This window comes from Sminthopsis crassicaudata, chromosome 1 (assembly GCF_048593235.1).
Source record: "Sminthopsis crassicaudata isolate SCR6 chromosome 1, ASM4859323v1, whole genome shotgun sequence".
In the NCBI taxonomy this organism is placed as follows: Eukaryota; Metazoa; Chordata; class Mammalia; order Dasyuromorphia; family Dasyuridae; genus Sminthopsis; species Sminthopsis crassicaudata.
The window spans coordinates 730,755,551-730,780,405 of NC_133617.1; the positions used below are offsets into that span (position 1 = coordinate 730,755,551).

The 24,855-nt window shown below is 37.6% G+C and overlaps 1 protein-coding gene across 3 annotated transcripts in view; it reads left to right on the forward strand.

Annotated features, from left to right (window-relative positions):
* The window catches only part of ADAMTS9 (ADAM metallopeptidase with thrombospondin type 1 motif 9), a 183,595-nt gene that overhangs the window by 47,068 nt on the left and 111,672 nt on the right, over positions 1-24,855 (forward strand). For 2 of the 3 annotated variants that reach the window (XM_074284175.1, XM_074284177.1), the window contains 7 exons: positions 342-483; positions 2,842-2,949; positions 10,245-10,390; positions 18,438-18,619; positions 18,708-18,844; positions 20,096-20,213; positions 20,499-20,594. In XM_074284175.1, coding sequence (XP_074140276.1) covers positions 342-483; positions 2,842-2,949; positions 10,245-10,390; positions 18,438-18,619; positions 18,708-18,844; positions 20,096-20,213; positions 20,499-20,594 — 929 coding nt within the window. The remainder of the gene's footprint in view (positions 1-341; positions 484-2,841; positions 2,950-10,244; positions 10,391-18,437; positions 18,620-18,707; positions 18,845-20,095; positions 20,214-20,498; positions 20,595-24,855) is intronic. The other variant, XM_074284176.1, reaches the window with a different exon arrangement.

The following is a 24,855-nucleotide window of genomic DNA, read 5'->3' on the forward strand; positions in this document are numbered from 1 at the left end:
TGTGCGTGCACGCGTGTCCATGATTGTGTGTATGTGTGCATGTGAGTAAGTGTCTGTGGAGGGATGATATTTTAGCTGAAATTTGAAGGAAGGAATCAAGGGATTTGGGGAAGCAGAAGTGAAGGAGGGTATTCCAGGTGGTGGCAGAGAAACAGAAGTAGGAGACAGATCATTGTGTCTGGCAAACATCAGATCTCCTGGTTTGGCCTGGAAGCCAAAATAAATAACTGGTGTGCACACCCCTGCGCAGTTCCATGGCATCATTCAGCCGACACTTGTGGCTATTTGCAGATCAGCTTCACTCTGGAATTCTGATGCGTGTGTTTCTGTGTTTCTCGTAGCACTGGTTATGGAGAGTGTTTGCTTAATGAACCCGAGTCCAGGACTTACCCTCTGCCTCCACAACTCCCAGGCCTCATTTACAACGTGAACAAGCAATGTGAATTAATTTTTGGACCAGGTTCCCAGGTGTGCCCGTATATGGTAAGTATTAGCTTGGCAACACCACCAAACAGAAATCCCCTTATTTATTTGTCCGTTAACATCAGAGTCAGTCAATAAACCTTTTGGAGCCTTGTTAACATCAATAATGTTAACATTGCATCTCAATGTCATGTGACCTGTTCAAGGAAAAATGGTTACCAGGTTATTCACCACAGTTAATTGTGTGCCAGCTTTGTGGCCAACACTGCTGGATGTTCACTTCTTTGTGGAAGATCATGAAAGACTTTAAACCTGCCCTTTACCCTCATGGACCTTCAAATCTAGAAAAGAACATAATATGTAGACCAACGAAACAAACGGACAAAGCTAGAGCTCATGATTACGGACAGATTTATGTGTTACGGATTCTGGTGTTGCAGAAGTTCAAACAGATAAGATATGACCACAAAATCAGATTTATAGGTAAAAGGAAACATAAAGACCAATAACCTTTTTTATAGACAAGAAAACAGGTTAGGAAATGTCAAGGGACTTGTCCATAGTCACACAGTTGGGACATGTTTGAAAGAGGATTTACTGTTAGCACTACTGTCTATCTACCCAGGTTACTTATACCTTCGGAATCTAATACTTAATGTGCAACAAGAAAATGGGATTTGCACACATATATTATATCGAGGTTATACTGTAACACATGTAAAATGTATGGGATTGCCTGTCATCTAGGGGAAGGAGTAGAGAAAGGGAGGGGAAAATTTGGAAAAATGAATACAAGGGATAATGTTATAAAAAAATTACTCATGCATATATACTGTCAAAAAATTTATAAATAAAATTTTAAAAAAAAATTTTAAATTTAAAAAAAAAGGATTTACGCTCAGGTTTTCTTAACTACAAACCCTTCATCCTGTTATGGGTTACATGCATTGGAGTTTAAAAGTACAAGGATTGTTAAAAAAATTTTTCTAGCTCTAAAAGAATGTATTCATAATATAGAAAATCCTTATTATATGATTAAATCTGCAAAATGGTGATATCTGAACTAATCAATAATGAAGCCTTTATTTGTTTTTTTTTAATTATCTGGTAGCTCTGTTTCCACTCTCTGTTCCCTCTCCTCCCCCTTTAACAGGGCTAGCATAAAGTGTCTGTGTTATATACAAGGAAGGAGAATCCAATTCCAAATGAAGAAACTAGATTCTGTTCAGTAATGAGAATGCTTTATCCATGTGCTTCTGCTTTGCTTTAGAACAATAACTGCCTCCATTTTTCTAGGAGATGTTCTTTCTGATTTCCTCATGGCATTGTGGGAATTGGGGACAGTGGAGATACCCAAAATTATTCTCTTCTAGCTATTGAAAATGCATAGCAAGTCAAAGTCAGTATCTCCGAGCTGCAAAAATAGACAAAAAAGAAAAGTCTGCTTATAATACACTCAATAAATAATCACCCATTCATGGCCGGAAGACTTCCAGTCTTCACCTACCCATAAAGAGCCTGTCATCTCCTTGGAGCATTTGGGGACAGCTCTCATAAGAGAGTTTTGCCTGCCTCAGTGTACCTACCACTTTGCAATATCTACCCATTGTTTCTCTTTCCATTTCCTGGGGCCAAAGAGAAAACTCTATTTTCTTTGCTCAACAGTCCTTCGGACACTGTAAAGTAGCAATATGGTGCTTTGCCCTATAGTTTGTTTTCTTTAAGTGAATTCTTCCCAGTTCCATTAACTAGTTCTTAAATAGACATTTACCTATGGTCTATCATCATGCTGGATACTTTCCATCCTTACCATCTTTCCTAAAATCTGGCATCTGGAGTGAACCCAGACCTCATGTGAATAGGGTAGAGTACAGTGAAACTGTCACCTCCCTATGCCTGGAAGCCCTACAGGGGACAGTTAGCACAAACTTTGAGCTAGAGGCCTGTTTGATCAAAAGTAGACCATGAGACCTTTTGGGAGCCTGGTTTTTTTAATCCAATTAGTCAGGACCATTTTTTGGGGGAAGGAGGCTTTTTTTTTGAGGGGGGGGGCACTCCATGACGCAGTGAGGATGTTAAGTTCTGAAAACTTCTTGTAGGATGTTAGTGTGTGAAGGGGGAAATTGTATAAATTAAGTCTATAAAGGTCAATTGGAGCCAGACCCTGAAGGGCTATAAATGTCGAACTGAGAGCTCTGTCTTTTCCCTTTGAGAAAATAGGGAGCTAAAAATGGCTACAACTGATCACCAGTAACTGAATTTAGTGATATCAATTTTTACCATATTTTTTACCATATTTAATAATAATTGAGGGGAAGAGAAGGGGGCCAGAGTTGGGGAGGGTGGCCACCTATGAGGCAGTTGTTTTGTCAGTAAGCTTTTAGTCTATTTTTCAAATCTTTCTTCTCTTACTTTAAGCAGATGCAATGCAGAAGACTTTGGTGCATTAATATCGATGGTGCTCACAAAGGGTGCAGGACTCAGCACACGCCCTGGGCTGACGGGACCGAGTGTGAACCTGGAAAGGTAGGAGAACCCCTGGAGCCGTGATGTTCTGTTACCAGTTGAAGGGCTGGTATTTAAAATAAGAAGAAATGGAGGGGGGAACATCTCTGGGTGAAAAATGAATATTTGGGGTGATTGTTGAAATCTGACTTTATAATAGACGCCCTTCACACAGCTCCCAAACAATGAGTAAACTTTTTTTTTTTTTTTTTTTTTAAGAAAAAGATGTTTTAGCAGAGAAGTTTTTATTCATCATAATCCCCATTTTTCTACTAGCGATCAGGTTTGGAAAAGAATTTCTTTTGGGTAGATATTGGTTCTCAAAGTGTGGTCCAGAAACCTTATGGGGGTCCAGAAGGTAAAACTCAATTTCACAATAATACTAATTCATTTTGGCTTATAATGTGGTAAATACCAATCAACATCACTAAATTCAAGCTAATAAATAAGCATTTATCATGTGCTTGCTGTGTGGAAGGCATCATGTTAGCTGGTAGGGATGCAAATACAAAAATGAAGCTATCTCTACACTGACAGGATGTACTTTCTATGGGAAATGGGTAGGGTGGAGAATAGATGGATATTTTGGGTGCATTATACCCAAATAATTTATAGAAAATAAATACAAAATAGTTGGGGAATGGAAGACCAAGGGAAGGTAGGAATTACTCATATACTGATAAGTATCTGAGGAGACAGGGTGATATGAACATATATGAAATGTGATATAATTATCATGACATGTTTTGTATTCATCCTTGGATCCCTGTTCCCCTTGCCCCACCCCATTATAAATTCCCTTTCTTTCACCTCACTTGCCCCTTCTCTTTGCCATCTTGGATCCAGTATTAGATACAGCTGTTAGATGTGAAGTGAGGACCTGGGATTCAAATCCTGATCCTGCCATTACTTATTATCCATGTGACTTTGGACCCAAAGTCTTTCCTTTCTTCCTCTGGCAAATGAGGGGGTTGGACTATGTGACCTTTCACATCCCTGCCAGGTCTAAATCTGTGCTCTTGTCTAGTTACCAGCTTTCCTTTCTTAATGGGAACCAGTAAGCACGGTCTGGCAGGGCTGACTTCAAGGAATTCTGGCCCTAAATATATCTTCCACTAACCAGGCAAAGGGAGCTCACTTCAGCTATTGCGTCTTCCTAGGACTCAGTTTTCTTTGCTATCACATGAAAAATAATGATGTTTCCTACTTCGTTTACTCCCAGAGTTATGAGAATAAATGATGTGAGGTGATTTGAAAAGCATATGGTGGGACGTAGATGAAGTGGGAAATAATACTGTTATTTGAACCTCCTGTACCATATATAGTGTTCTCTTCATTGAAAGTTCTGGCTTTATTCCTCCATTCAACCAGAATTTATTAAGTGAGCCTACTATGTACCAAGCACTGGGCTAGTTGCTAAGGATAGGAATAAAAAATAATTCCTCTTTTCAATGGGATTGCATCTTATTGGGCTGATGCATAAGGTATATGAAAGAGCTGGAGATTTTCCCAGCATGGGGAATTCCTTCCACCAATAGAGATTGCAATTTCTCTGTGACTTGGATAAATTCTGGGTGGTCTCTGAATCAAAAGGAGTTTAAGTGACTTTTCTATAGTCCCATGGCTAGGTAAATGTCAAAGGCATATGCCATCATCATATCTAATGTTCTTTACCATGTTACAGTAAGTGTCTAGTATATACATATTATATATATTTACATATATATACACAAATGCATGTGTATATAAATATATACCATTGTGTATACATATAAACACATATATAACACCCATGTATATGCATATATACATGCACATATGTATGTGCTTATGTATATGTTTATTTCTATAAGATAAATAATTTTTAAATAATTTGAGAAGTGAGAGGATAATACCAACTTAGAGTGGGGGTATCCGGAGAGATATCTCATGAGACCTAGGAAGTGGCTCTCAAGTTAAGCCTTGAAGAAAGCCAAAGAATTAAGAGAAGCATCCATGAGACATACCACATATCTTGTGCAAAAGTTGTTGCTTTTCAGTCTTTTTTGGTCATGATTCTTTGTAACCCCATTTGAGGTTTCCAGCAAAGACACTGGAGGAGTTTGTTATTTCCTTCTCTAGCTCATTTTACAGATGGGGAAACTGAGGCAAACAGGATTAAATGACTTGCCCAGGATCATACAGCTAGTAAATGTGTGAGGCTAGATCTGAACTCAGGAAGATGAGACTTCCTGCCTCCAAACCCAATGCTCTGTGCACTGTGCTCCCTAGCTGTCCCCATATATATGTATACACACATTTATACACATAATACATACCCAAATATAAATATACACACATTATATATATGGTTTGTGTGTACATATATGTGTGTAAGTATGTATATATGTATACACACACCTATATATGTGTGTATGTATATATATATTTGCATATATACACATATACACATATACAAACACAAGGTAAGTGTGTCATTGATAGGAGGAAATCTTAAGAGGTCTCATGTAGGAGGTCTCATTCCACTGTCAGAAATGAATGCTTCTACTTAACCAATTAATCATCGGCATTTAGAAGGAATTGCCTCTGTGTTTTAGGTGCTATTATGTGTTAGGGATACAAAGACAGAAAAATCCTCATCTCTCTTCTCAAAGAGCTTATATTGTTTTGTTTTTCTGAATTGAAGTGACCTTTACCAAGTTTTTCGTGTGTACTTGCTCCTATGTTTTCCCATTCCTAATACAGATTATTAGTAGAAGAGTATGTCATGTAAATAATGGCCCTAAAATGAAGTGCTTAACTCTAACAGCATCTTCTTGTGCATTAAGGAAGATGAAGGTGAATTATAAAAAGAAAGGCGTTCTACTTATAATTTCCCCTTTCAGAGCACAAAATGAAACCGAAGTGTCTCAAGAACTGCGGCGGCCACCTTAACAGGCTCTGGTCTCGCACTGACACAGCACTCGCCGCTGTGGGTTTTTGAAGTTAGTGGATGAGGGAGCCACCAAGGAAGCCACGCTGCTATCTTTTACGAGGCTATTTTGGGGAGGGAAGCATTTGTGACAGAGCTCCAAGGCTCTGTGATTTATCCCCAACTTCATTTCCTTGGGAATTGTGGCTTCCCTCAAAGTCAAGAAATAATACGTGGACTGGGAGAGAATCCATAGAACAAGAAAGCTGGGCCAAGACACAGTGCAGACGCCCCTGAGATAAGAACATCAATTCAATCAGAGGCCCCCAAAGAGCAGCGACAGCTGGAGACCCTTTCTTTCAAGCTGTCAACTTGGAAAGGGGGAGATTAAGCTATTCCAAAGCAAGGGGCCGAAGCTGCTTGGGGAGGAGGGAAATCAGGGTACATTTTTGATGTTATGCATGGAGGAAGCCATCCAGCTCTTAAATGTCTTGTTAGAGAAAAGTCTATGGATGTGTTTATTCCTCTGACTTGTATTTATGTAATTTACAGATGCCATAGATGCATGGTGGGTATGTTGGCAAACCAATTTCATGTGTATATTTTTGTTTTTATTTTTATCATATTGGCAGTAAAAAACACAAGGCATTTTTCTTTGTGCCAGTGAATTCTGATTGCCTTGGGGTTAATTTTGTTTCTCCTCTTTCTGCCATGCACCCTCAGCAGTAATCTATCCCAGTCTGCTGACATGATGTTATTTTAATGAATGACTCACAGAATGTCTCTCTTTATTTTCTCCATTCTCTTGTTAAGTCCATTAACATTTTTTATTTTCACCCTCTTGGTTGTTGGAGGCCTGTACCTCCTTTGTTTTAATTCTGCTCATGGGAGAGATTGACCTCTTAGTCCCCCTTGTCTAACTTTTTAAAAAGTGAACTATTTATGGGGAATCTCATTTAAATAGCTTTAGACAGTTTTAGGAAGGGCAAACCGCTTTTTTTGTCTCTACCTTCCCCAAATAGCCTTAATACTTCAGAATGATGTAATGGCTAACCCAGTAGGCAATTATCGTTTGTCTAATATGCCTAGTAAAAGTTGGTTTCGCTGGCATGTTTTGGCAGAACATCCTCTGTTTCCTGTGTAAACCCAGCCTTTGTAACCTCAGGCATTTACCTAACTCTTCTGAGTTTCTTCAGGCCTACACTCAATGGTCCTACAAACTTAAGGGGGAAAAAATTTAAGTTAGAAAAGAAGATGCTCACATGAAGATGCAGGAGCTTGAGGAAAACCCATGGTCTCGGCATTTTATTACCTGAGTGAATTTTAAGGAACAGTAGTTCACGCGTAGCTTTAAATATTCAGAAGTAGCGTGTGGATGTCCACCGTTGGACTTAGACCTTACATAACCAGCCCCTTCAGTTTTCCTTCAGGCTCTAGCTTTTTCTCACTGATGGAATAATGGTTATTTTTATCTCTGTGATTTCCCTTATTAATATATTTAGCACAGCGGATAGAACTTGGGTCTTGTGATCTGGAAGGCTTGAGTTTGAATTTTATCACAGACACCGTGTGGTTCTCGGCAACTTACTTAACTGCTCCTGCCTCACTATCTTTATCTGTAAAATGGGCCTAAAAATATCTCACAGAGTACTTATGAGGATCAATTAAGTCAACATATATAAAGCCCTTTGCAAACCTTAAAGAAGTATTTAAGTGCTTAATTTTGATTTATAATTTATCATTTATCATTATTTTAGAATTATATTTATATTTATTTTATTTTTATAGTTATAATATTGTATAATTATATTTATACTTATTTTACAATTATTTATTCATATATAAAATATCTTCATAATTATTATGATTATTACTAAAGAAATGTTCAGATGAAGGCAGTAATATAAAGCATGGATATATACCACCTACAATTATAAATGGATTCTGACAAAACACAATTTTGAGAGAAATGTTGTTACAAATGATATTTAGTTTTATGTCATACACATTCTATTAGATGACATTAGCACGATATCAAATGTTATAATGACATTGATTTGGTTATGATTCACTGACAATAGCATTTTTAAGCTCTTTTGCTCAGCCCCACTTTGGTTACATAGGGTGGAGTTCATGATATGGCCTTTAACTCTGGACCCAGAATTCTGTGATATTAATTAAAATGTTAGGTTATGCAGAATAATAACAATAACAACATTTAGATAACATCTTCTGGTTTACAGCACACTTTACCTATACTTTCCCATCTGACCCTTATCCTTTTCATAACCTTCTGTTGTAGATGCTATTATGGCTATTATTTTGTTTTTTTTGTTTTATTTCCTATTATTTTCCTAATTTTATCACTGAGGAAACTAAGGCTGAGATTAAATGACTTGTCAGGGTTATACAACTGTTAAGGGCTGGAGTTAGGACCTGAACTCAGTTCTTCTTATTTAAGATCTAATTTTTTTTAATCTATTTTGTCATCATGTTAGTTAAAAGTACTTGACAGCTTCATGCAGTAACCTTAAGCTGGTGTCCAAATATTTTGATGCAGACAGAATGTAATTAATTGTCATTTTTGTAAGAGAGAGTACTCTGGAGATGCGAAAACATTTAATTACACCATTTCAATACTTATTTAAAAATAAAAAGAACTGACAAGTATTTCACCTGCCTCCTATTTTTCTACCTTCTCCTTTTATTCTCTTGCTGTGCTCTTACTTAGCCTAACTCTCCACGTTCTTCTAAGCCCCTGACCTTCCATCACTCCTGCTGCCTCCACTGCAGCATGGAGCCTCTAATGGGAAAACGAGATGAGGAGTTTTCCTGGAGTCGCCCACCCGCCCGCCCGTCACCAGCTCCACTTCATCGATCTGAGCCCCAGCGGGGGAGACCCTCCTGCTGCTGGGGCCGCCACTCTCCTTTTGTAAACTTCCTCCTGTGACCTCCACAGTCTGTCAGGGCCTTCACTCCTTAACAATGGGAGAGAGTTGAAATCAGCTCCTTTACCCCCCTTCTCCTGCTGCGGAGTTTTAAAAACATCAGGACTCTCCTTCCTGTTCTAGCCCTTCAAAGTAAAAATGCCCTCCCCACCCCCAACCTCAAGCCACTCACAAAGAAGTAGTAAAATATGGGCTTTTCCCAAAGTAGAATGTTCACTTTAAAGATGTCTCATCCGGGATGACTCTGTGGAATATGTTTGTGGGAATTAGAGAGCTGGTTTTTAAAGGGGAGGAAGGGCAGTCTGGGTGGATTATGGCACTGAGAAAGATTTGTTCTTTTATTATCTGAAGGTGAGAATAAAATGCAAACGTGGTATTCCTCTTCCTCATGTTGACCCTAGACACTAGCCAATGGAAAGAGTATCCATAAACCCGGTCAATAAATAGGTAACTTATTTCAGCTTTGTTGATTGTATTGCTTCTGTGACTCAATGGACTCATCCATTCAGTCGAACCATTGGTTGTAAGATTGTCTACTGAGGGAGAACCATCAAAGAGCTATCTACTTCTGTCAAGCTAGTAAAACATTTGTATGCGTCATCTAATCTAATCCAATCGCTATGTCTAAATGACATCTCGTAGAGCTACATTTTGGATTCCGCCAGTAGAATGCGCCATCCTTTGTGGGCAAGGACCTTTCAGTTTTTATCTCTCTTAATATCCAACTTTTTTTCTTTGGACTGGGCTCACATTCCACCGAAATGGATGATTCCTGTTGAGGGAATTCCAGGATGCAATTCTGCATATGCTCTGTTACTTATGGGGAGAAAGTCGGCCAGGGCAATGAGAGCTTACATCATCTGCCCAGGGTTACATGGCGAGCTTGCGTCAGAGTTGGAACTTGAACCTAAATCTGCCCTTCCCTGAAGATGATTTTCTTATGGCCTTTCTGCTTGGATCAGAGTAGATGCTTAATACATTCCATTAAATCTGAGTTTACCATTGATTTACTCTTTGTGTATATTTGTATGTGTTTCTGTATTTAATATCTAGTATGTCCATGTTTTTGTGTGTTTTCTTCCTCATCATAATGTGAACTTCTTGAAAACAGAAATCATGCTTTTGCCTTTTTCTGTATCTTCAATATTTAGCCCAGTGCTTAGTATACAGTAAACACTTAATAAATGCTTATTAGCTGATGCTTAGAAGCTGTAATATAACATGTAAACCGATTGTGGTGCTCACAGTCTAAGCTCAGTAAGCACATGATTAAAAACCCAGCCATTTATCTTTCAGATGTACATAAGACAAATCAGAAAAACACTATTCCATCACTACAAGTTGGAAGATGAAATTAAAAAAAAAAAGAAAGAAAAGAAAGACACATTTGCTCAAAATTTCCATCATTGTTGAACTCATTGAGCTCTTTTTTTTTTTTTTTTTTTGGTCAACCACAGCACTGCAAGTACGGATTTTGTGTTCCCAAAGAACTGGAGGGGCCTCGGACAGATGGATCCTGGGGGAATTGGAGTCACTTTGGTACCTGCTCGCGGACCTGTGGAGGGGGAATCAAGACAGCCACTCGAGAGTGCAACAGACCTGAGTAAATACTGCCACCTTTTCTTATGTCAAAAGTGGAGGGTCAGAGAATCTGGCGCTGATTGAGGCAGCTGAGTAGCAGTTGATAACTTAGTGTTGTCTTGCAAAGTGCTTTAGATAAATGTTCTCTTGGGATGTTCCTATCTGCCTTATGAGGGAAGAATTTTGAATATAATTATTATCCTCATTTCCAGGTTAAAAAAACTGAGGCTAAGAGAAATTGCCCAAGATAATAGCTATTGAGTGATAGAAGTAGAATTCAAACCCAGACCTTCCTAATTTCCACTAAATGAAGATGTCATTAAATCATAGATGCCCAGAGTTGGGATAGAAATCTAGAGGAAATAGGTTCAATTCTTTCCTCTGATGTTTACCTTCTATATGGCTTTGGGAGGTCTTTCTAAGCCACCGTCTTCATTTTATTTTTGCCAAAATGAGACTCAGAGAGGGTAAGTTCCTTGAACAAGGTCATACAGTTAGTGAGCGTCAGAACTAGAATAATTGATGTCCAGTCCATGTTCAAATGACACAGGAAACCAACAATTCAGTTCTAACATGGTCAAGTGAAGTCACTGGATGCTTTTCAAGCTCCTCTCTGTCAAATACTGTGCCAGGAAGTCTGGGCATTACATTTTTTTTTAAAGGATCCTAGTCTTTGATCTTGAGAAATTTTGCATTTGCTCAGGACTCAGGATGTGCCTATGTGAGCAATAATAATTGATGTTTGCAAAATATTTTATGTATTTTATCCCTTTTAAGTCTCATGATCACCCTATAAGGTAAGTATTACAGGTATTTTTATTTACATTTTCCAAAAGAGGAAACCGAGGCTGAGAAGGGAAGATGCTTGCCTGGGAAATATGAACCAGAAGTAGAATTCAAATCTAGAACTTCCCGACTGCAGGCCACTTTATTCACTATGCCATGAGGCTTTCTGTAGAACAATTAGTGAATGAGCCAGAGTACTATGGAGATAAGTACCAGACTGTGTAATAATCATTCAATGACTTTAGAGGCTGAAAAAATATGAGAAAGCTTCATGGAGTAGGAAGGATTTTCCATTTTCAACTATGTTAAAAGATTTATGAACCAATCAAAGTGACCAATTTCGGAGTCAATCAGCTTTGTAGAACACATACTCTTTGGGGATGAAGGGCGTCCTGGTAGCAATAGCGACTCCAAAGTGGAGAGAGCTTCTGATTTAATTTTTTTTTTTAAATCAAGTTTTCACTGAGGTCCTAACATATGCTTGTACCAAGTGCTATGATACAAAAGAAATGGAAGAAGACAAAGGTTTGAACTCAAGGTGTAGCCAACTGCATGCTTTTTGAAGACAAGAAATGTTTCATATTTATATTTGTAATCTCTATCACCTACCTTTGGGCCTCACATGACAAACTTTGAAATAGATTTGGGTTTGAATTGGGTTGTATCCCCAACATTCATCACATTGCCTGACATAATAAGCACTTAATAAATGTTTAATAATAATAGTTTACTGTTTTACTGGGAGATGATTAATATCATCTTTTTATTATTTTATTATTAATAATAATAAACAACTAGATGGTCCGGATATTTTTCAAGATTTTAAATTGTTTCAGTTTTATATAATAATATACTTATAAAATAATAAGTATTATGTTAACAAATATTCATATTTTATTTTAAGTTTACTAAGTTCTATATACATATATTTATATAATAATAATTATTGTGACAATGAATATTCATATTCTGTTTTAAATATATAGAATACTATAAATATATGTATACATATTTTATATAATAATTATTATGTATTTATATTTTAAGGTTTACCAAATGCTAGATATGTATAAATACATATTTATATAATAATTATTATGATTGTGACTATCCATATTTTAAGGTTTACAGCATACCATTTATGTGTATCCTATAAATGTGTACATAGATATGTATACCTACATTTACATGATATATATGTATTATATGTGGATTTACATGTGAGTGATCTTCATATAGAAATCTTTTTTTCATCAGATATTAATTACTTGCCACCGCATAAGCAAAATGTAGTGATGGCTATAAGTATGGTAGACGCTTAATTAGCACTTTGTCTTTAGGATCCTATAATGAAAATTTTAGAGTGAGAGTATTTCCAAGCTGTCAGTTATAATCCCCTAATTTTATGGATAAGGAAACCAAACTCCATAAGGGAGAGAAAGGACAAATTAAGGAAAGAGATGGCATTATTGGAAATAACAGTGTTAAAGTACATCTTAACACTCATATTCCCAGAAATCCAGTTTCCTTCCTCAATTAGGGAAGTCAATTTAAGTGAGGAAGTGATTTAGAAGAGAAAAACCAGATCCAAGAGAGAGTGGACGTACAGAGCAGTGTTCTTTACAGGCATTCCTACAAGAGATGGATGCTCCCATTAGTTAGTGACGGACGTTGGGTGAACATTGGCTCCTTCTTAACTTGGGGACTGGTATCTTCTCAGGTTCACAGCCCTTAGTACCTAATGGATAGCCCCTTTTAAAACCACATGTACTTGTTTTAATGGGCCTGCTGATTTCACATTATTCATCTGAAAGGAATGTTGTGTTTGTTCAGAATCTAGAGACTATGCATTGTCATGATGTTTAAAATAGAAGAATAATCACATGATTATTGTATATATGAAAGTCAGAGCACAGGGCTTTGAATCCTGGCTCCTCTGCTTACTAGATCTTGGGGAAAATCCCTTCCCTTCTCTGGGCCTCCATTTTCTCATCCGTAAAATTAAGGGTTTAGACTATATAATCCCCAGAGTCTCCCAACTCTAAATCCTATGATCATCTTCTATGAAATAATAGACAGAGTCTAACCATATACATAGAAACACACTATAGACAATTAGCAAGCAGCATGTGTTGACATAAGCTGGGAGATTGTGTGCTTTCTAATTTGAGGAATGGAGGAAGTACCTCCGGTTTGCATTAACAGATTTGGGGAATATGTGTTTGAGATTGTGGGGATGAATGGAGGGCTAGAACTCTGAGCGAGATGGAAATTTAATGACAATTTCTTTCTTTTACTATTATTTCTTTCTTTTCTGTTTCTTTCATCTTGCTTATAAATTAGAACTGAATCTGTTCTAATTCATTTAGAAAAGAAATACAACACATTGGTCTGAATATAAGAGGAGCAGAGTGCTCATTAGGGAAGGGATTTCCTATTTAACAATTATAGTCATTGTAAATGCTTATAAAATTGATCAGTGCATTTAATGAATTAGCTCTCCTGTTTGTCTATCCATCTGTCCATCTACCTATACATTCATCCATGTCTTTCCCTCCATTTCTCTGTCTCTTTCTCCATCTTCTGGCTCTATGTATCTCTCTGTCTGTCTCTCCATCTACCCATCTATCCATTCACCCATATCTCTGCCTCTATCTGTGTCTTTTTCTCTGTCTCTGTTTCTTACTCTTTTTCTTCTCCCCCACTATCTATCCATCCATCCTATTCATCCAGATCTCTGACCCTTTCTTTTTCTTTCTCCATTCATCTATCTATCTATTCATTTCTTTGTCTTTATCTGTCTCTTTAAATTTCTATCCATCCTATTCATCTCTTTGTGTGTGTGTCTTTCTCTCTGTCTCTTTCTTTCTCTTTCTATTTATTTATTTCTCTTCTTCTGTCTCTCTATCCCTCTTCTCTACCTGTCCTATTCTATTCTATTCATCCATATATCTCTCTGTCTCTCTTTTTCATTCTCTCTCTCTTTCCTATTCATCTATGTCACTATCTCTATTTCTCTGTGTCTCCTTTTTTTCCTTATCCATTTATCTGTCCATTTTTTAGCATATTTGTGATATTCTTAGTGTATATGAGCTCCTAGGGAAGGATGAAAATGCATATGTGATTTATTTGTGGACCAGATCCATAATTGTGTTGCCATAGGAAAATTTGCAATGAGGATGCTCCTTCTACCAGTATAGAAGATCTAGCCTTGCAGCCTCTACAACTTGATAAATCTCCAAAAGTTGCCAGGAATAGTGAGATGTTAAGCAATTTACTTGGGGTTTTCAAGTTATTTACTCAGTATTTGTCAGTGGAGGACCTGAACTTAGTTCTTCCTATCTTCAAAGCCAGCTTTCTATTCCGTGCAAGATCACTATTTACAGAGAAATTAATTTTCCCCTATTAACAGTTGGATTCTTCTTCTTTCTTGTTCTTGTTCTTCTTCTTCTTATTATTATTATTATTATTATAGCTTTTTATTTACAAAACATATGCATAGACAACTTTTCAACATTGACCCTTGCAAAACCGTCTATTCTAAATTTATCCTTCCTTCCTCCCACCCCTTCCCCGAGATGGCAGGTAGTCCAATACTTGTTAAATATACTAAAACATATTAACATTATTTTCTATTTGTAAATGCTGATTTGGGGAGTTATTTCTTTAAAATATAAAGAATACGAGGCTGGTGATAGATTTGACACTATAGTAATAATAGTAATAATAATAACTCACATTTCTGTATGTTACTTTATGGAGTGTATACATATAGTATCACTTACATGACCTTATTGATGCTCACAACACCCTGCAGGACTCATACTATTATCATTTGATAATAGGACATTGAGACTCTCTGAGGCAAAATTTGAACTCAGGCTTTGGTTTTTGACAGTCATGCACAGGTAGGCCCCAGTGATGTCCTTCTGAGGGATAAGAAACATTTAGTGTCAATTAGTTTCTCTAAGATTTCACTTATTGGTCACTCAGGATTTCCTTTTTCAATGTGTTAAGTATAATAATACTACTAAATGCTAGTTTAGTTCCACTGTGTTTTGTCAAGGTTAATAATACTAAAATAGATAATGATATCCTCTTGAGTTTCTTCAATCCCCTGTTTGATAAACATAATTGGAAAAGGAAGCCAGAGCTAAAAGTTAGTATTATTTAAAAGTGAGACATTCCTATTAATTTCACAGGTAGACTAAATGGAAAAATGCCAGTGGGCTAAGATGTTAAAAATAAAATAAATTAAATGCTAAAATAAATGCTTCCCTATTTTTTTTCCTCCAAAACACATATCTATAGATAAGTTCACATAAGAATTGGTGATATTTACATAACATTTTAAGATTTGCAAGGCAAAATGCCTCCATTATTAAATTTGACTCTCCTGAGACAGGTACTACTATAACATCCCACACATTTTTCCTGTGAGGGAACTGAGAAAGTTTAAGTGACTTATCCATATGTACACAATAAAAATCAAAATCAGGAATTGAATTCAGGTCTTCCTGACACAAAAGGCCTATATTTTAATCATTATACAAGGCTGCTTTTTCTGGTAGATAAGTTGAACCTTGGGGGACACTCTTGTTATGTAGCATATAAAAACAAATCCAAGTAGCATCTTTCAGGAAATAGGAAAAATGAGGCATCTCCTGCATAGTTTTATCTTTATTAATGTGAAATCAGTTGTGGGTAAATAAAGAATGAGAATATTCCACCAAGGAAGCTAAATCAACTATGAATAAAAATTTCATTGACTTAACATTCAGATGGTCTATTCAATAGATGGATGAATCATAAAAAATAAATGACCATGTGACATTTATTATTTTTAATGCTGCCAAAAAGCAAAAGGAGAGAATGTTAGCCAACTTGTCTTTCCCTCAGGTATTCCCTGATGCTAACCTACTTATGACTGAGTCATCTATTTCATCTTGGGAGACTAATGTTGAAATCACGGATTCTACTCAGAATAAGGTTCAGAAACTATTGGGAAGAGTTCCTGGTTGGCTCCATTGTTCCCTTTTCTCATATGAGCATTTCCAGCTTTTCAAAGCTCTTTATAAATGTTACTTTGTTTGAGCCTTCCAAGATATTGTTATTATGAACATTTTAGATAGATTTTAGATATCTTTAGTTATCTTAATAGATAAGAAAAATGAGGCTGAGAGAGTTAAGTGACTTGGACAGGGTCACACAGCTAAGAAGCATCTGAAGGCAGAATTTGGTCTTAGGTCTTCCTGACTCATCCATTATACCATTGCTAGATGCCTGTGATGGCATGGAAATATGCAAACTTGGTCAAAATCTTTGGATTATCCAGAGACTGATATATATAAATATATGCATATATATGCATATATATATATATAAAGAGAGAGAGATACATATATCTCTATCTCTATCTATCTATCTATCTATCTATCTATCTATATATATATATATATGTTTATATATATAATTCAGCAATGTTTTAGATCCCAGCTTTAAATTGAGGTCACAGCTATCTGTTGGCAATCCAACATGCAGACATTCATTCTACTGCTCTCTTTGAACTTTGTCCTCATCTCTAAGGCTGGAATAACATATATATATATATATATATATATATATATATATATATATATATATATATTATTATTATTATTATTATAGGTTTTTATTTACAAGATATATACATGGGTAATTTTATAGCATTGGCCATTGCCAAGCCTTTTGAATAACATATATTATTAAGAACATTATAGGGACCTGATAAATCCAGATTTGCAGATTTGAACAAATGGCTGCTGTATATGCTCTTTTTTTCTTTCCTTCCTTCTCTTCACCCCCTCTTTCTTTTTTCCTTCTCTTCCTCCCTTCCTCTTTCTGTCCCTCTTTCCTTTCTTCCTATCTTTCTTTTTAAAAGAAAGCTAATTCTCTGGTTTCTCTTCAGATCGAATAAATCTTTTGCCTAAAGAAAGCTAATTTTGTTTAGGAAGAAAATGAAAAATTAAGTGAAAATGTGGGGAGATTTCTATTAACTTTAGTGTTTTTTAAGACATCTGTAAAATCTTCTATTTTTCTTGGTAAAATTGGCCAGCTTCTGGTTTTTGAAGGATGTGTTATATAATTTGCTCTCTGGGTCACATCTGGAAAATGAACATACAGAGTTGCATGCAGAGCTGAAATTTGCACTGATATGCCTGACAAGACAAAAAAAAAGGGCCCCAAAACAAAACCATACCCTTGTCACACAGAAGTTAATGAATCCAGTATGCTTCCACTCACTCTGGCTGGACGACTCCTTCCTCCCCAGTTCTCAGCCCACCCCTAATTTGTGAGGCAATGACAAAAGCTTAGGCTTTGGAGTCAGAAGGTCTATGGCTTAAAATGGAAATGAGTGAAACCATCTTCCCTTTCTGAGGGCTCAGTTACCTTATTGTAAAGTGAGAATATGAGATTTTATGGCTTTAAAGGATCTCCCCCTTTCTTAAATGCATTAGGTCGATGAGCTGTCCTTAAGTTGAAATTATAAATACAAGATCTTTCCATTTACTAAAACTAGGGAGGTTTTATTATATTTTAGCTGGTCTTGAAGACAAGAAATTTTTTGACCTTTCTAGATTGTGTGACCCTAAGTCACTTAAACTCACTCTCTTTTAGGCATTTCTCTGAGACTGTCAGCTACGTTTGCCTTGGTAGAGAGACTTTCCTCACATGGGAGTTCTCTATATCGGGGAAATCATAGGTTTTGTCCCAATCCCTATTTTGTTACCATGCTACCAGGATGGAGCACAAAAGAACAATCTGAGATTACAAATGAGGACGGGAATGGCATTCTGACCTCCAGTCACAAAAACTGAGTTCAAATGAACTGTCATTTACTACCCATGCGATCTTGGACAAGTTCCTTTACTTAAGTCTCTGTTTCCACACTAGGAGGCTGGGCTCGATGGCTTTTGAAGTCCTTTTATGATTTCATTGGATAGTAAGACCCTGGGAAGTTCATTCAATTGGACCTCAGTTGCCTCATCTGTAAAGAAAGGGCATTGGATGCATTCCAAGGTCTCTTCCAACTCTATGTCTCATATCTTATGGTCGTCTGAATTAATTTCTGCTTCTTGTAAAGTGGAATGTCTGAGAGTCACAGGACAATGGTCACAGATTGCCTCGTGATAGGAAATAAACCTCATGGTCTCTCATGAGAGAGAGCAGAGAAAGTGCATTAGAGAGAATAAAGCTGACAGGAAAACTCATTCCAATATGACGCGTTCTTTGTATTTTCTCAGACCTCGGAATGGTGGAAGATATTGCACAGGTCGCAGAATGAAATTTAAGTCCTGTAACACTGAACCATGTCCTCATCAGAAGAGGGATTTCCGGGATGAGCAGTGTGCCCACTTTGATGGAAAGCATTTTAACATTAATGGTCTACTTCCCAATGTGCGCTGGGTTCCAAAGTACAGTGGAAGTAAGTAGAGTGGAAAGCTGCTTTCTATAGGAGATAGCCACGGGATCAAAGCATGAAATTTCCATTTCTTCCTGTTTCTCTTTTTCAGTTCTAATGAAAGACCGGTGCAAGCTATTCTGTCGAGTAGCAGGAAATACGGCTTACTATCAGCTCCGAGATCGAGTGGTGGATGGCACTCCCTGTGGACAAGACACTAATGATATCTGTGTCCAAGGACTTTGTAGGGTGAGTACAGTAATTCATTTCCTTCAGAAAATTGGCTCGGTGCCTCACAGAAGCTGAATGCAGCCTCTGAACAATGGAAACATGGCCTGAGGACCTTGGCTGATGGAAGACCATCCCCTATATGTTCTGTCTTCCATGGAAATGCAATTCCCCTAGTGTATGCCCTCCTTTACCTCTCTCTTCCTGAGCATGGTTCCTAGTCCTAGGAATAGCATGCAAAGTTTCCTCATACTGTGGCTGTTCCTATTTGGAGCCAGAAAGGAAGAGCTGGACCAAAGAAGTCCATGGGCAGGATGCACGTGGATGCAGAGCTGACATTTGCACTGATATGCCTGACAAAACAAAAACTAAACAAAAAATCATACCCTTGTCACACAGAAGTAGATTATCTCATTAGCTCTGCTCTTCCCCAATATGGTACACCTCCTCTCAGGTGTAGCATGATGGGATACTATGAGAGAATGTACAAATAAGTAAATAGAAAGTGTATACAAGGGGTTCTTAACTTTCTATGTGCCATTAACTCTTTTAGGAAACGTGGGAAGCCTAGAAATCCCTTCTCTGTGAAATGTTAAATGCACAAACTAGAAGCAAGTTATGTTGACATACAGTTATTATCATATTTTAAAAAAATCTTCATGGATTCCAGGTTAACAATACTGATATATACAAAGTATTTTTTTTTTGGTGGGGGGCCAGTAGTCATGGAGGCTAATCAGAAAAACCCTCCTGTAGGAAATAGTGTGTGTTAGTGATAATAACCAATATTTATTTGTAATTTTATAATTCCTTTAAGGGTTATAAGATCTTTTTACATGTCTCATTTTAACTTCACAAAGGCCCTGGGACGTACATGCTGTTATTACCCCCTTTTTACAGTGTAGAAACTAAGTCAGACAGAGTTGAAGGGACTTGCTGAGGATCCCAGAGCTAGAAAGTACCTGAGATAGGTCTTGAACACTGGATTTCCTGACTCCAGGTTCAGTGTACTATCCACTAGAACCCCTCAGCTGTGCTTTGAAGAAAGATGAGTCTTTGATATGGAAAGAAGAGCATTCCTGAAATGGGGGACTGCTTTTACAAAGACATGGAGGTGGAAGATGATATATCATGTGTAGGGGATGGTGGGCAGGCTAGTTTGACAGGAATGGAGAGTGTCTAAAAGGAACAATAGCTAATAAAACTAAATATATGTCTCCTTATCTTTCAATTTCATGCTTACTATTCATCCAAATGTTTTCTCTCTTAAAGCAAGCTGGATGTGATCATGTATTAAACTCAAAGGCACGTCGAGATAAATGTGGGGTTTGTGGTGGCGATAACTCCTCTTGCAAAACTGTGGCAGGGACATTTAATACCGTACATTATGGTAAGAATCTTTTTGGGTTTTTGGTTTTTTTTCAATATTGCAAAGAGAAAAATGTGAAAGTTAAGCAATTTTAACCACATATAATGTTCAAAAAAAAAAGTCAAATGTGAACTCAATCAAATGATGCTCTCTTCTATATCTGGATGTGGAAAACTGCCATTCGGAGAGAATTTGGCTGATGGATTTGAATTCTAGCACCTCTTTCTTTGCTAAAAGATACCTTCTTTGTTCAAAGGAAACAAATTGCTCAGGACCCTCTTGAATGACTTTTATATTGTTTTTTAGGTTACAACACTGTGGTCCGGATTCCACCAGGTGCTACCAATATTGATGTGCGACAGCACAGCTTCTCAGGGAAGGCAGAGGACGATAACTACCTAGGTGAGACGGGCAGGGGTTAAGACTCTGTGGCCAACACATCTCTTCTTGTTTACTGAAACAACTAGCTAATCCAGTGGGGATGGTTTGAGTAGTCCCTCAGAGACCATACGGAGATAGGGTGACCGTTTTGGCGAAGAAGATGCTCTTTCCAATCCATAATTCTTCCTAATAGGTTAATTTTCAGCTTATATATTTTAATATTTTGGAGCCATAAGAATCAATTTTAAAGCTATACACAGGTGTATAAACCTTTCGTGATGGGGAGTGGAAAATTAAAAACAAACAAAGCAGACCATAAGTCTGTGATTATTTTTAATGAACTAGGCATTGGTGTTCAGAAGGAATTCATTATTCTCATTAGGTGTGTGTTTTTTTTGAGTTGGTTTGCTACTTAATATCTTTTTATAACTTTTTTATAACTTCATAAAAATTATAGATCATTAGATGAGAAAAAGGAGCTATAGTGAAGCCCCTGGCAACTTGCCCAAGATCTAGTGAGTGGTAAAGTCAGACCTAGGACAGAAGTCTTTATGAACTCCGGCCTCTTGCTCTTCTGTTTAAAGAGCCATTTTCCTACTAAATTTTTAAAGCCATATCTGGCTGAATTTGAAGGATCTGGGAATGTTTAGAAGAAGACAACTTGGGGGCACATGATAACAATTTGAAGGGCTATCATATTTAGGAAACATCAGGCTTCACCTCCTTGTTTTCAGAGGAAAAAAGCTAGCACAGTGAGTAGAAGTTACAAAGGGAACAAGCCTAGATACCAGGTATGGAAAAGTTTCCTAATGACTAGAAAGTAGAAGGGGCTTCCTCTGGAGTTTCCCTAAAAGGTTCCCTCCTCTTAGAGATCTTCAAGCACACAGGGTCTCTTCTCAAGAATGGCATGAAGATAATCCTGTTGTATTGTTTTGTTTTGTTTACTATATGAATTAGATTGGGCAGCTTCTGGGAATGTCTTCTAAGTCTGAGATCTTCTGACCCTCTGAATTAAATAATCCAATGTAATTATTGTTTGTAAAAAAGCTAATTATGCTATAGAGGATGTTTTAATGGAGAAATAATGGCAAGAATGAGAGAAACAATAATTCTGCTCTTATTGTGTTCTGGCTGGTCCACATTTGAAGTCACTGTTTCAGTCCTGGGTGCCATACTTTTAGGTCAAGTTTGGGAGTGCATTGGGAAGATGGGATCCAGGGGAAGGGAAGAGATGATACAGATTTACTACCAAGATTAAAGTCAGTTGAAGGAACTGAGAACATTTGATTAGTCTGGAAGGAGGAAGATGTGAGAAGGATTTTTACTCTTGATCCCAGAGGGGAAACCTAGCATCCACTGGTGGAATTTGCTTGGTGTGAGGAAAATATTCTAAATCAAATTGTTCCAAAGTCGAATTGTCTGCCTCCGGAAGTTGTGACTTCCTTGTTACCAGAGGTATTGGATAGAAGCTAAAAGACCAATTGTTGGAGACTTTGTAGAGGCAGCTTTGGGTCAGGTGGATGTCAATTTGGATGATCATTGGGTCCTCTTCCAACTCTTTAGTTCTTGGATTATAAGAAATACATTATAGTTATCTCATTTATTTAGAAAGTCCAATTACACTATCCTGTCTATAGTTTCAGATATGATTCAGAAGGAATATTGAGTTATCATTGGTATTGGTGACTGATATTTTCATTTGTAAATGAAATTTGGCATTGTTTTGGCATGTTTGATGGGAGGGGACACAGCTCTGAGTATATACTGGAGCCCTCATCATAAGAGCTGAGTTCCCTACTGTCCAAGCAGCTACTCCCTAGCTCCCCAGTAGTCTTCTGCTTTAAATAGAATAGTGAAAGTATGATATGTGAATTAAAATTCTCTGATTTCAAAATTGGAGAATCAAATTTATGTGATAGCATTAGATAAAGTCAGAACCTCTAGATTCAGAACTTGAGAAGCAGAGACCTGATGCATGTGGGCTGTGTGAGCCTGGGGAGAGCTACCGATTCTCTCAGGGTCCTAGATGTAAGACTAGAGGATGCAGAGCTGGGGCCAGTCTACACTGGTAAGGAGGCATTCCAGGAATACCTAGAAGAAGTCTTGGATAAGGTAAAAGAAAATGTAAGTTATTCAGCACACCAGTTTCTCTAAATAAAAGAATTATAAGGAAAAAAGGGGAAAGAAGCAAACAGTGATTATCTGCTTCTTGTCTAGCTCTGGACTAAGTGCTTTATCTCATATGATCTTTAAGACAACTTGGGAACTAGGTGGTGTTATGCCCTGTTACAGCTCAGAAAATTGACATGAAGTCAATTGAGATGTGAAGTTAAAGGAAGTCCTCAGTTCTGTGGTTAGTAAACATCTGAGGCCAGATTTGTGATCAGGTTTAATTCTGGGCCCAAGAGCAAAGGGTGGATGTTCCCAAGGGGCAGATTTAATCTTAATATCAAGAAAAGTTTCCTAACCACTTAGAACGATCTAGATGTAGGATTGGACACCTTGGATGGTGAAGACTTCTCCTTCACTAGCTATCTCTAAGCAAAGATGGATAACACTTGTCAGGGTTACGTTAGAGGGATTTCTTTTCAGATACAGATTGGACTTCTGAAATCTCTTCTAACTCGGAGACTGTGTATTTATTTTGCCACTGGCAAAGGGCCTCCTTAATTTTTTCTTTAAATTTGAGCCCCAGATTTGTAACTATACTACTACCAAATAATGGATCAATTTTCCCCTGCCCTGGGTTTGATGGTAGAGTCTTGCATCCGTTACTACTAGAACTTAGCATTGAAACCAATTGGTCCTACATACAAACTCCTTTATGAATTCATTTTTAACAAGCTGAAGACCATATCAAAGAAAGCTATTTCTTTCTTCTTCTTTAAAAAAGGAAGAGGATGAAGGAGAATTCCCTGCTATTCTTCCCTTTCCTTGAAAAATAATCTCCTTCCAAGTGTGGCCTTGATCCACCTTCAACTTAATTGATCAAGGTCAAGCCCCTGCATTCAGAGGAAGCTGGCAGATAACCTTTTACTCCTCACTGAAGGGCCCTTAATCTTGTAAAGGATGAATGCAAATTTAAAGATTTGTCACTGGGGACAGACATTCTGGGTTTTGTGTGTGTGTGTGTGTATACATGTGTACCCACTGGTTGAAGCCTTTTAAAAAATGGATATTTTGGGAAGGCCTATGACAAGCCTGCCTCCTTTAACCTTGAGTCATAGTTTTCCAAGTGTGAACATTAAGAGCTTGGATCCAGTGAACCCTGCAATGGTTACTTAACAATTTGAGAAGAATTCCACATTGTCACTGAGCCCAGGAGAGGTCAATGTTTACCCTTCTCTTAGAGGAAGGTGCCGTGAATGAGCATGACAGTAATGTTTAATATGTTTTGAGTTGGGTCCAATTGAACATCACCATCGAGGCTCGAGCTAGGATTTGTTCAGGTCTTAGTTGCTAGGCAATAGGCTTCATTATTCCTTAGAGTTTGTGGTAAAAAGCCGGCCTTCTTTCACATCGTCCTAGGGAGGGCAGGTTGTTGAGGAGAGAGTCTTTGTGTCGGCAACAGCACGGCTGTGATGAGTGAAATAGTGGGGAAACTAACTCAGGAAATTAGCCTGTAATCACATTAGTTTGAAGTGGTGCAGTGCGGCGGCAGCGATGGGGGCTGTTTTCAGGAAATCATTTGTTTCCTAAGGGGCTGAAGCAGAAGGCCAGGCTGTTAAAACGTTTGCATAGCCCTTCAAAGGTGAGGGTTAAAGCAAAACCATCCCCCATCCGACCCTCCACTCCCCAAAGCAGCTCCTTTAGGAAGAACCAGGCTCAGTTGGCTCTTGGGATGGTCTTTTGCGATTCACATGTAATAGTCACTTTTGAGATATTTAAGTCACGTTTATCGGCTTTCAGAAAGATAAAACTTCAGAATTGGAACAAATCTCCGAAGCCACTTTGGTACCATAAAACGATTCGGGAGCCGGCTTCTGATTCTGATCCTGGTTGTTACTTGCCGTGTGGTCTCAGAGAAATTACTCAAGATTCCCTGAATCTTGGTTCCTCATCGGTATAATGAGGGGATTAGATAAGAATCTTGGAGGTCCCTTTATAAGTTGTGGATCCAACTGCTTTGGAACAAGAATCCACTCTACAAACATATTGATAAGTCATGAAGACCTCCAGTGAACAGAAATCCATTATTTCCTAAGCCATCCTAGATTAAAACTCATCTCTCTGTTTTTGGCATATTAGGAAATAATGGATTTATTATTATTATATTAATACA